The following is a 13,557-nucleotide window of genomic DNA, read 5'->3' on the forward strand; positions in this document are numbered from 1 at the left end:
GGGACAGAAAGCGTAAAGTATAGTTAAGTAAATTCCGCTACAGCATTCTCTGTACTAAAGTAACGACAAATCAAAATATAATCAGAAGTAGTAAAACAACAACGCGCGGTGGAAGAGAATAAAGTAAAGATTCCTTGCTGAGATACAAATTACATTTAGATCCTCTCGAGAACGCAGCTACATTTTCGCGGAAATATAATCACGCACCCTTTTGTGCGTCTTTTTAAAGATTATATATATATAGATACGCTGTAAGGTGTGCACTCATATGAGTCAAATGTACGCTCTGCAAAGTTCGGGAAGCGACACTTGGTGAAACAAAATCTAATCTCTTAATTATAAGTTTCCTGCGTGAAGCTTAATCTCAGCTTTTGTCTCAATGAACATGAAACGGTAATCGCTCCGAAATTCTCGCGGCCATTCTCGGTGTTTTATATTTTTGGATACGGCGGTCGATTTTCCTGCATCATCGAGCAGCAGCGCGAAATGAAAACAAGCGCCGAGGTCTGAATTGTCGGCTCGGATAAGCCTGCCTTTGTTTTTCCTGTCCGATACGTGAATATTTTTTTGTGACTTTTCCTCTACCCTTTTATTTCTAGTTTTTCAAACGGCGATGCCGTTTTATATCCGCATACAAAAAATCGTTCTCGATGCGATAGATACGACAAGTAGGCTGCACGAAATTTCGCCCTTGCCTGCACCGAACGTATCTCGCTTTATATCAGATATTTATCGATTATATATTTTAAGAGGTAATGCCTATCTCTCGTGATTTCAAATCTCCGTAAAGTGCCTGTTGAATTTGAATCGATCGTTGGATTTTTTTTTCGTACACGTATATAGATACCTATATACATGCTATCTGGATTCGTGCGGTAATTTAGTAACCATTCAGTCGACGTAGGGACACAAGCCACGTAGGGGAAAGCACGCGTGATTTCGTGAGATGATTCTGCAGATGCAAATGAATCCATATCAAACGTCCAAGCGAGAGTTTCGAATTGAATCAGCTGTGTCCCTTCCGCATGCGGAACGTCGACGCTTGTACGTCAGCGGACGGTCAGAAAATTAAGGCGATTCAGCGCAGGTGGCATTTGACGCGCATCGAATTAAATTATAATTGCATTCCGCGGACGTCAGAACAATTAATTTGTCATGCAAATAATCGTGGAGGCGTCTTTGTCGGAATGCTTTGATAGAATATCCTTATTACTGAATCTGCCATCGTCCAATTTTCATAATGACTAATGACCCCTCGTCTTGGCCTTTCCTTGGCATACGTGGGTCAACGGCGTCCGAGCTAAAATGATATCTGCGCGTATAACTGTAAAACTTGCAAGCCTGCCAGAAAATATTAAATAAACGATGTTTATCAAAATGACTATAAAATCGTCAACTACAATATGTAGACAGATGTTTCATAAATTTTTTCAGATTTTTTAAAATACTTTAAAGTAGGGAAAAACAGCGTTGAACGTGACAGACTCACGTACGCACTTATGTAGTTAGAAGGTACCGAAAAAAGGTATGCACGTTAAGGTTTAACAAAATCGAAATTTTTTTTTAGTTGTATATAGACAGTATTTTTCAAGGGGTCGCATTTATCTCATTTTTATGCAAAAGCTGTTATTTGTGTCACGCACTTTATTCGACCGGGCGTGGATTAAAATGATTAAAACCTTAACATCGCGCTGACATTATTTTATTCGGAACACGCTGACGTCGATGCCTCCGATATTATTCCGACGCGCACGCAACACATACATTTCCTTCTATTTTTTATCCGCCTGCTCCTAGCCGATTCCCGGTGGAACGCATTTTATTAAGGAAAGTAACGTTTCTTTATTCGCTCCGTAAATTACGTAGAAACCCCGATGTTTCGGATTCTGGTAAATAATCGTATGTACATACTCTTAAGATACACACGTGTAAATACTTCATTGTAGTGTTTCAAATCACAATGCGATGCGCAAAGTGCTCACTATGATTAAACTGAAATACAAAAAAGATTGGCAGAGCTCTGACAATATTTCCTTGTTTATTATAGTCTCATATTTTGTACTTGCAATATTTACGATTTCTTCTCACGAAATACATTCTTTATTCTGTATAGAAATTTACTGAGAAAGAAGTTAAATAATATTGTAACATTTTATTTTGCGCATTCAACGCTTTTTACATGTCAAACAATCTTGAGATTGATAGCGAATAATTTGAACTAGCGCCCAACATCGCGACACTGATAAATCGACGAAGTCGCTCCGTGAAGATACAGTCAAGTAAAAATTATCGAAAACACGCAACAAAAAAATTTAGGATGGACAATGAACAATGACACACAAACAATGTCAAAGACAATGAAAATGACACAAACGTCGCCTAGAAATTGGTACCGGGAATTGAACCTCGGTGTAAGTCGACGTGTCTGACCATGTGGATCATTTATCACTGCAAACATTTGTCTCTGACATTTTCAGTATGGATAAATGTCAGTTCGAGCGATATGCGGTCTTTTCACACTTGGCACTGCATTCGAAACTTGGAGTCGTTATGAGTTAAACGACGGTTCAAGGGAAAGAAATAATGTGAATTAAATACAAAATTATACAACGCGAGAAACGAATAGAACTTAACATTCATTCCGAGGAATTCTTATGAAATTCTAATGCGCGGAAGAAAGTAACGTAATTTAAAAATGCTGGATAGATTCCCACTCGGAAGAAGTGGCAACGCGAGCCGCAGCGAAATTTCGGTCTGAAGCAGGTCGGAAGCAAAACGGATTTTTTCTCATCAGTATACAAGAAGGATTACAATTCCTCGAGCGTACAATTTTTTTCCTTGTTTTTCTTCAAGACAATTCCATACTTTTACGATTGCATTTATCTCGGTGCAAAATAGTGGCCGGCGTATATATTACAGATGAAATAATCGCGGCATTCGCGCCGAACAATAGATGTTTCTCTCTTCTTCATATTTGCGGTCGATGTTATTACGGCGAATAACAATCTGGTTTAACGGGGACGATCATAACCGAGAGGAAGCCCGCGTTTATGTTCGTCGCCACCGTAAACGCGAATCATTGCGCCAACCACTGTTGAAATATGCATTTTTTTGAGATGCATAATGAAAGTTTGTTCGAATAATATCGCTTAATGCGTGATCTGTATCCTGTAAAAATTTATAGCGCTTTAACATTATCTCAAAAACATTTATTTCCTGATTTTAGGGTCGAAACCAATTCATCTCTTCTCCTCTCTGTTTCCATTTTACGATTTTAAAGTAATTTCAAAAATTCCCTGACATTTCGAAAAAATTTATGTTTTTCTGCGAACTGTATTATTTAAGACAAGGCAAGTCTTATTGCAATCCTAATATTGTCAGAGGGGATGATTGTCGCGAACGATTAAAGTTCTGGTTTCTCGAGAGCTTATTTTCTACTCGCAGGTCTAATAGATCGCCCTGTTTTTTTGTTAGAGACCACCCAGCCGTTAAATTAATATATCGCTTGATAGCCGTCGCCCTTTCCGTCCATCACTGTTCTCCCTTTTCTTCCTCGTGGCAGCCTCGTACTTTTAAGGCTCTGTGTTGCCTTGACGAGGGAGAAAAACGACTTCGGGCTTTCTCCTTGGCTTTTCGCAAATGCATTGCAACCTTCTTTCTTATAAGAAACAATGAACTACTCTCATGAAAATAGCGATTTTGTGTGATAAGGCTTTTTTAATAAAAATATTCATGACCGGAAATATCGATATTGGCATAACGAAGCTATCAGTTTCGTCAAATTCAATTTTGAAGCCTTTTAATAAACTTCAATCTTAATGCATAAGGATATAATATAATTATAGATACTTTCGGCCCGTTTAGATTAAATACAAAATTTAATAGCACGTAAGAACAGACATATGCAAATTGAGAAAAAAAATCAAGCTATCGCGCATCTCTCGTGAATGCATCGCTTTATTTTACTTCATATTCTTCCCAACTTCTCTCGTTTAATTTCTTATTATCGGATCTTTTCTCACTACCTTAATTTAACACTACTTTAATAAGTTCGATCCTGGAAGTTTCGATCGAGAATAAGATACGCATTTATCTTACACTCTTGCGTTCGTGAAAAGTGTATATTGTACCAGAACATTGCAATTAGCTACACGGTCGATTGACGATTTAATTGCGACGCGAGGGGCGGCGGTTCTCCATTGTCTGATCAAGATATACGCCTCGCTCTCAGGGATTGCACTGCCGGCAATTTAAGCGCCTTTTCAAAGTACCGGCGTGGGGTGTCCTGTCATCGGTGCACGTCGGGATACTCTGACGAGCGAGCACCTGCTAATTCTTCGTCGGCGCCTGGCAGCAATTAACTCTCTTCAGCGTCCGATATAAACCGGTCAATACAAGTTCATTACGTTGACCCGTTCCAATACACGATATGCCCGATTACATCGACGTGACACTGTTGGTACTTCAAAAAAAAAAAAGATACGGCTGAATGATTCCGAATTGTCTGATAATCTTATCAAAATACATATTTCATTCGTAAAATTATGGATGTTGTTAAATCTTGTCAAATAAGATCGATCATATTGTTTGTAACAACGAGAGAAAGGTATGACATTATCTTACTAGACGTGCGATTATAGGATCTAGATATGATCGGGCTATTTCGAATCTACGTTTATTTAAGAGTTGTTCGATGTTTATGTAGAAGAGCTCATTTAACAAAAATTCTCCGCCGATTTTTCGAATTATAGAGATAATGCATCGGGTGCTGCCTCATTCGTAAATTGTCAAACGTTAAAACCGATTTGAAAGCTTTCGATGTAGATTTGCATTTCCGTATTGTTTATCGACCCACTGTGTGTATACACACGGCAATGCCGAATCACCGTCAGTGACCGTCGTGCTAAATGCGTTAGCATGTATTTGCCAACTAGTTAAACGACTGCTAATATTTGCTCCCGGGACCTTGGAGTGCATTTGAATGTACGCAACGCGACGAGGTAATCACCGGTTCTAGTAATGACCTGCAAATGAATCTACTAGTATCAGGCTTATACCAGTATCAGGCGGCCTCAGCAAGGGAGGCGAAGAATTAATTCGTGTCAAGCCAACATTCTTGTTCATAATTTATTAACAATACAGTCCAGAGATTTGTGCAAATTGATTCTGTCGTCTGCGCGCGAATGTCTTACGTAACGCAAGAAACCGAGTTTCCTGTTCACGTAACGCTTCTCGTGGAAATAACGTTGGAAATAACAATCTTTACGCGTATTTTCTGCATACCCGTATTATGTGTGTGCAGTTTCTTCTCTGCGCACAAATTCAAACTCTATCTAATTGCACAGAAAATAATGTTTAAAGCTAATGTAATTTAACAATGCAAAAGGGTTTAAAGTTTTATTAAAGAAAATCTGTTCTGCATCTTCTGAAATTTTTCCATATATTACCATCCCTTAGTTAGTTTTTCCAGGTTATTTTGCATGAGAATGCCCGAAAAGAATACCCGAAAATTTATGGCCGCTAGTGAGCGCGCTTTTTTCCCTAAATAGCTATGTAGAGAGAGCGTAACTCTGACTGGCGAGATGCGATAAGAATTGTTACACACCCAGAAAAGCATCTCCAGGCGAGCTCCAGTTCGTGCGGGAATATAAAAGACTCCATTAAAAAATTGAGACGCCACCGAGTTCCGAGCAATGTAGCAAATGTAATATGCATCACTAACTATAAGTATTAGCTTCCGCATGCTCAGGAATTCCGAATTTTAGGAAATGGATTATTTTTCCGAACAACAAAAAATAGAAAGAACAATTAATTTATATAAGTTCAGCAAAACTGTTTGCTATTGCAACAAAATGTTTTGCTATTATTGCAAAATTAATTAGCTCTCGCAGCAAAAAATGTTAGGTTGTCCCATAAACCTCCTCTAAGCTAAAAATACAGAAGTTTTCGCGGACGAATGCTTTCACGTAACACCGTTTCATATATTGCCAAGTGTAGTCAGATAGCGACTAGTTTTATTCATGATTCTTGCGTCAACAGTTGGTAAATAGCGAAATTATGTAGTATTTGCTATTTGAACCTGGGCCCGCTCGTCGTACAGGTGCAAAAGCTCAGGATATACTCGTGTTTATTGCTTTACTTTTTTCTGAACGCTTCATACATCGCGTATAATTTTCTACCGATTAATTTCGGTCGCAAATCAAGATTAAATCTAGGTTAATGAGAAAATAATTTCGTATTTACTCCCTAGCACAATTAACAAAGTTAGTTAATGCACTTTCGAGAAGTCAACAGCGGTTATTGTACTTTACGTGAGGTCGCACGCCAGCGAGAACGTCGTTAAACGAGCCGGATTCTCTTTTCAGCGAGACCCCTCCAATCCTGACAAATCGTCCGCGACACCTTCCAAAGTACACACACAGACCTCCGGGATCTTTAAACCACAAAAGATCCCGCTCCGGCTTTTCGCCCCGTGCTCCGCGTTTCCTTTCGCGATGCGCGCCGCATTGGAGTTTTTATCTCGTCGTTCATCTCGGCGTCTCACCCTATCCTTCCTTATTATCCGCAAACTGCGACGTCTTAATAGCGCGAATTTAGCGAGAATTTCGAGTGCTGTCCTCGTAAGAGCGGCCATCGATGGTGAACGCCGACGACGCGCGATAAAATGCTTTCTCTTCTCACTATAAACGTCTCGCGTTATCATCATTAGCGTCTTCATCCGTCGTTCCGCGTCATTATCCACCGCCCGATACTTTAAACTACGGCATACCTGCTGTAGGAAGCGAGATCCACCGCCGACTCGGATTAGTCTCTTCCTACTCTCTCTCTCTCTCTCTTTCTCTCTCTATATGCTCTCACTTAAAATCTTATTCTGCTACATTAAGCTAAAAATAGTAATTCGTCTCTCTTACTACGTTAAAAAATCATTCCTTGTTAGCACGCTTTTAAAAAGTTTAAATTAACATTTTAGCGGTATGTAAATTTTTCTAAATTAATTATGAATATAAATGTCCAAATGTACGTTCTTATTCTAATTACATATGTATTTATATTTATACATTTTTACACGTATTCTTTTTTAAAAGGTAACGTGCGTTTATGTTTATAATGTAGATTCTCTAGAATTGGAATTGATCTACATGAATAACTCAATTGGAATCGACTTACATAATAATTGATGTTTGTTAACGATTGTTCTTTGACTGTTGTGAATTATTTGCGAAATTAAGTAGCAATAAGTTCTTCGCAAATAAGAACGAAACTCATTGAACTTCGAAGTGAATTACGCTGGAGATATATACGCTTCATTCAGAAGACATGAGCCTGCATATATCGAACCTTTTCACTAGCACGCCCAAGTTCTACCCAATTGAGTCGGTGAATATCTCCGCGTAATGGAAGGAAAAGACCCTCTCTGTGAAATGTCGAAGTTCAACTACCTTCCCGCATCTACCCTATACACTCGTATAGGATAGATACCCAGATACGCAACTCCTCGTCCTAGCGCGCCTCTAGTTTACATGCCCTTACTCACATGCGTCGCACGATTCGATATACTCATTGGCATAATGCAATTTCTGGCACGTATGAGTATCCCGCCTCGCTCGCTGTCAATATCTCGGTTTTGTTTGCGATTAGAAACGACGTGCGAAACTTCCTCGCGTTTAACGATAGACGTATCTCGGGTTCTCGGGAATCTCCCATCTGCTTAATTTTATCACGCGTACCTAATTTTGAATATTGAGTCGCGAAGCTAATTACAAAGTTGTAAATTATTCTATACTGTAATTAGTCAGTTCCAGGAAATTAAGCCAACTTTAGATAATATAATTCGCATCACATACATGTATTGAAATATATATGTGTTGAAATACACATAATTTGAAATTATAAATAGAATTCTATCCTAAATTTTGAGAAATTATAGATAACAGCTTTAATCAGTAATCCTAAATTAAATTCTCAGAATTTAGGGGTAATGTAACCTAAAATAGTAACTTTAATTAAATTTCTTGTCATCTGTCTTTCACCGGATGACACCAGTTGTTTCACTATGAGGAATTAATGCGGTTACTATAGAATACCGCCGTAATACGCTCGCATATTCAATAACTAACTCCGCTACAAGGAGAGAGTTGTTTTACGCGGAACAATTTATGTTGCAGCTGGAGCCGCTCCTGAGGAAACTAACCAAAGGTCCAGTTCTGCACACAATCGCCACTCTCTCACGAAGGGTAAGTTTGGAACACAATTGTATTCAGGGTATTTTCGTTTGCTGTAATAAAACACTGTAGTCTACCGAGCAGAAAGGATCATTACATTGTATTTCAAAATAGACAATTAAATGATTTGATAGTCTTAGCAACACTAAGAATAGCTATAATTTAATAAATAATTCTTAATTTTTTTAATTTTTCCGCAAAGATATTATTTTAATGAAATACCTTTGTTATATAAATGATGTAAGACGGTGTGCTCGGTAGCTAACGCTGTAGAATTTCATTTAACCAAGCTTTTTTCTCCTTCTCTCATCTATCTTGGATGTATCCTAGCTGGTTTTCGTCGAAACTCTAAAAAGCACCAGCTCGGAAACTTTTCATTACTTCGTAGCGAGTGTGACGCTCGATATGTGATACCTCTCACGGTGGCTTTTTGACATTTACACGGCGGATTTGGATGCACTTTTCAATATCGCACCCCGTGTCTACCGACATTTCCGACATATGCTTGAGGGCACAGCTTGATCATTTATTTGTGATACAAATAGTGACACAGACATACGTACATACAAGTACACAGGTCAGTTTTTATTGGAGAGGCTTGGAAAATATTTGACACTTACAGCACGTTATATTTTCAAAATGCAAAGAATCACGACATAAAATTGCTCAAAGTGTTTAAAAAGGAAATAAGAAACGTCTGCTTATAGTTAGCTTTTTTCTATCGATTCTATTAGTATATAAACGCTCCATGTTTAAGATTCTGCTAATTTTTGTTAAATTATGATGGTATTAAATAATCTATTTTATAAATTTCCTCATTTCGTTCCTTTTAAAAACGAGTGAAATCACTTAGCAAAGTTGCACGAAAACAACCAGTTCGCCAAATATTTAGCGTAAATTTAAAGTCCTTGGCGAATTTTCATAGAAATGTAGGCTTGTACGTCACCGATATTCCAGTCGATAATGATATTAATCTCGTAACTATGGGAAACCGCGTAACTGCTTTTCAATCTGTGGTGGAATTGAAAGCACTATCGAGTCGCTACGAATTCGTAATACGACCTCTGGGTCACGGTAGATAACGAGTGAAATTCTCTCAGTTCGACCTGCGAAACGGTCAAGTGGATTTAATAACGCTTCAATTGCGCTCCGCGCTTTTGTGAGAGATGCCCTTAGTTTAATCAATCGTAAAAAGCACCCGTGAAATTGCTAATAAGTCCTTCGTACAGTCGGAAAAATTGCGCGCATGGTAGCGCATAATAAAAATGGAATTCGAAACGAAGAACGCGATGCGTACTTAATTTATTACACAATTGTATAATTTGATACGTTTCACTGATTGACATAATTAAATCTGGACTAATGAGGTCCATGCGTCGAATATGAGTGTGTGCATTCGTGTAACTCGCGCCAGATAATTTATTAAATATATCACATTAATTTTTATACTTATTTTTATATGTGGTTGAAAGTTTAATCGAAAGTTTAAATTGTCTTTTATTTTAATAACAGGTTTTACACGAGAGAATAATGCAAGAGAATGGGAAAATATTATCTGGGGTGAACATTCGTGTGTATGTCTTTCCTCGAGTTACTTTCTCCAGTTTACTTAAAATCTAACGAAGTACTTGTAAAATATTTAAAATGCCTTTGTTTAACTAATATAAAAGACGGAGAGAGAGAGAGAGAGAATTATCGAGACTTTAAATTCGAAATACAAATATCGTTCGTGCTCAGGAAGCACGTTCGCTCGTTAAATATTAGTAAAACACTAGTGCTCGAGAAATGAGGTCAATTTCGATCATTAACCACGACCTCATTAAAAATTTAGCACGTAAAATTAATTCTGCGATAAATAAAAAATATTCCTACAAATATATTTTAGTCGTATCGTACGATCAATAGACAGAAATCGATCTTGCATAAATTGTAAATTTAATACATGAATATATAAGTAAATATTAACATCATAAAATGTATAATCATAGAAAATAAATGATTTAATATGAAAGTTTTTCTAAAATTTGTTCTTTCACGTAGATTATTCATCTAAAAATAAAAGTATTGTTAACTTATCTCTGTAACGATATATTCCTCTCCAAACATAATTTGTAATAAATATCTTGGCGTCATCACCCGACGCGATAATTATAACACTTCAGCAAACGTCAAAAGCACGATCATCGATGAGAGAATCTCGATCGTTACTCGCGGCAACACCTCGTGGACCATTCGCCTAGCTTAAACCAACCGCGTATCTATTCGCATTCTACACCGCCACTCGAGCAAGGTTGGCGAGATAGAATAGACAAGTGGATGAATAGAGAATTCGAGAGGAAAAGCCGGGGAGATGGAAAGAAGTGAAGGGAGAGCGAATTGAGAAGACAACATCCGTGGCACGGAGACAGCAAGAGATGGAAGCGACGGATATTCCATTGTTTTCCGACCCACTTTCAGACGAAGGGAGATTAACAGAGTCGTGTGTATCCACCGATGGATTTTCCAGCGTTTGAGCCTCCAAGACGATGACGACGCGACGGAGGTTGTGACTGCAGCTGTATGATAGATATCCCACCAGTTCGAACGAGCGCATCTCCCTCCGGGCGACGGCGACGGCGACAGCGACGGCGCGCGTCGCGGTTGTGTCACTTATGTTCGTTAAATTGTCTCGGTTACTGCATTGTCTTTACCTATTGCCTCGAAATTGCGGACACACCGCTGTAAATATCGCCGAGAGAATCGGGATTTTAACGAACCACCTGCCTAAAACAATATCATGTGTTGGAAAGGGCGATTTATTGTACTAAGGCACTTCCATGCATTCATTAACAAGCAGTTTTTATAACTTGACAATCCCGCAGAATACACCTTTTTTCATCGCAAGGATTTACTATTTTATTTTTCTTTTTTATTCTGGAAATATATTATATTTAAGCTCTGTATGTAAAATTCTTTTGAAATACCGCTTCGCAGTCCGTTCTGAAGTATTTCGGTTTCTCATTTAATTCATAATTCTTCGCGCGTTGTATTTAACGCAACCGCATTTGTTATTCCGTTAATTCATTCGTCAAAAGCGGATGAATTAACGGCAATATTGTGTGGAGGACAGCTTTCAGAGAGACGGATGGATCAGGACGCATTGTGCGTTTCCGAATGACTGGAGATTAACAGCTCTAGGGACTGCGTGTATAATACCAATACCAAACGATGGATTTTGCATCTACATCCTCCGAGAGTGCTGCTTCAGCGATTATTATCTTCGCCTCGATGTCTTTGGAAGTTCTTTGTTCTCGACGGTCGAAGAAGAAAAATCTGTTTGATCAGGATAATGGGCAGAGGAGAATAGAACGCGCTTTGTAGTAAACTTTTTCTCTCGCCATTCTTTTATCCGCGAGAATGCGATTACGTGTCATATCCGCACTGGGTTCCGTATATATATTAACGTTGTTTATCCAAACGTAAAATGTTGGTTCTTGATTAAATACGAGAGTGCTGAAGATTGTTTTACTTATATTACACAATCCTCCAAAAAGAGATTTATTGACAAAAGCACGGCGCGATGACGCAGATGTAAATGATAAAAAAGTTCCTATTTTAACAATTCATGATTTTTTGCAAACTTTGCAGTGTATTAGAGTCTGCCAATTTTCCCACAAATGGTTAAGTGAAACAGACACGACGAGATATCAAACTTCCATATATACGGTGATTTTTTTGCCTCGGCTCTTTAGTTTTCTTTACTTTGCGATTTTCGAGCGCTCCACTCAACGTCTTGAGCTGTACCGCTTCAGCAAGTATCGAATATTTCCCTAATGATTCGATACGAATTCGTCTTCCAAATTACATTTGCGAGCAAGTGGCTCTCGGCAATTTCCCATCTTCGATAAAAGGGGAGCGAGTCTTCAATTACTATCCATGTGTTTGAAAAATCCAACGCTGTTTTCATCGTCGAGAATCCTCTTCTGCATGTTACGACGTAACTCGATATTCGAAAATGTCTCCTTTTCACATCATCCCTGCAGTCTTCGGCATTTCATTCCTCCCGTTTTTCGGCATTTTCTCTCTACCTCGTTCCCATTCGATTCCGTGGCCGCATTACTAATGACGCGTCCAATTACCATCGGTGGTAGGTGTATCGTTTCCTCCTTCTTTGTCCCCGCACTCTTTCGTTCCTCCCTCCCGCCTGGTATTTGCAATCAGCGAGCGGAAACAACATTGGCAGCTTGACGGTCGTACCCGTTGACGCTTGTCGAAAAATGGATCGTCGACGAAGAATGAAAATAAGCCGGTCGCGTTGCAATTAGCGAGTGTAGGAGAAAGTGGGGCTTCTATACATCGGATTCATGCAATATCGATGCAAAGTGAACGATTTCGTTGGCACCGATTGTGTGTACGCGGGATAACGAGGTGCCGATCAATACCTCGTCGCTCGACGAAAATGTAATTTCGAATATAGAGATTTATTAATGAATGGCATTCGTTGCGCAGATAGGTTTACAGTATTTATTTATTACAAAATAAACTTCAAAAGATCCGCAACATAATTAGATATTTAATTTAAACGGCTTTCTTTTCAGAAATAATAATATCGTTTAGCAAGCAATATGTGCGTGTATCGTGGTTGAGTAAATCGAAGTGTCATGTAACATGCGCGACACTGTCGTCTTTAGGTAAACAATAAACCACAACCAGTGCTATATCTACAACGCACTTTGATATATCGTTGATCGTTAAACACACGTCTTTTGCCGACACAGCGGCAGCCGCTTATCACACGACGAGTATTGCGAACTTTATAACTCTCTCAGAGAATGTGTATATCTTCGAATTTGTCTTCCGCAGAACAAACGATGCACTGGTTCGCCCAGATTGGTGGTGATGACTCCCTCGCTTTGACAGGTATGCTCGGCGTGAGCTCAACGTGCTTCGATAATGATTGTGTGACTTGTGTGTGAATTTAAACACTCTCTTTACAATATTGACAGAATCGTCGTGTTTGATGTATTTGATGCGATTTCTAATTGTAAGACCAAGAGACTGCATCCCAACCCGTTAAAGAGCGTACTTGTGTGCAGAAACACATCTAATCTTACGGAAGTAATGATTATAAAGAAGAAAATGCTATATGTATCATGATTCTAATTTTGTTACTCAAGAGATTCCATATAATTTGTGCTGCTAACAAAAAATTAATGTACCCCCGCGCGGTAATTTCAATGTGATTTGCAATTTGAAATTGAGATAATTAATATCTGCGCTATAATTAGAAAGGCTAAAGACTGCTGCCTGAATATATTCGTATGTATTCGATTTTATGCAACGAAGAACGTGACAA

The 13,557-nt window shown here is 38.7% G+C and overlaps 1 protein-coding gene across 48 annotated transcripts in view; it reads left to right on the forward strand.

Annotated features, from left to right (window-relative positions):
- LOC143908294 (uncharacterized) overlaps window positions 1–13,557 on the forward strand; it is a 155,743-nt gene that overhangs the window by 124,817 nt on the left and 17,369 nt on the right. For 28 of the 48 annotated variants that reach the window (XM_077425870.1, XM_077425860.1, XM_077425864.1 and 25 more), the window contains 2 exons: window positions 8,166–8,234; window positions 13,065–13,121. In XM_077425870.1, the coding sequence (XP_077281996.1) occupies window positions 8,166–8,234; window positions 13,065–13,121 (126 nt within the window). The remainder of the gene's footprint in view (window positions 1–8,165; window positions 8,235–13,064; window positions 13,122–13,557) is intronic. The other 20 variants (XM_077425878.1, XM_077425883.1, XM_077425865.1 and 17 more) reach the window with 1 other exon arrangement.

This window comes from Temnothorax americanus, unplaced genomic scaffold, assembly GCF_048541705.1.
Source record: "Temnothorax americanus isolate GAGA-0224 unplaced genomic scaffold, ASM4854170v1 Scaffold91, whole genome shotgun sequence".
Classification (NCBI taxonomy): Eukaryota; Metazoa; Arthropoda; class Insecta; order Hymenoptera; family Formicidae; genus Temnothorax; species Temnothorax americanus.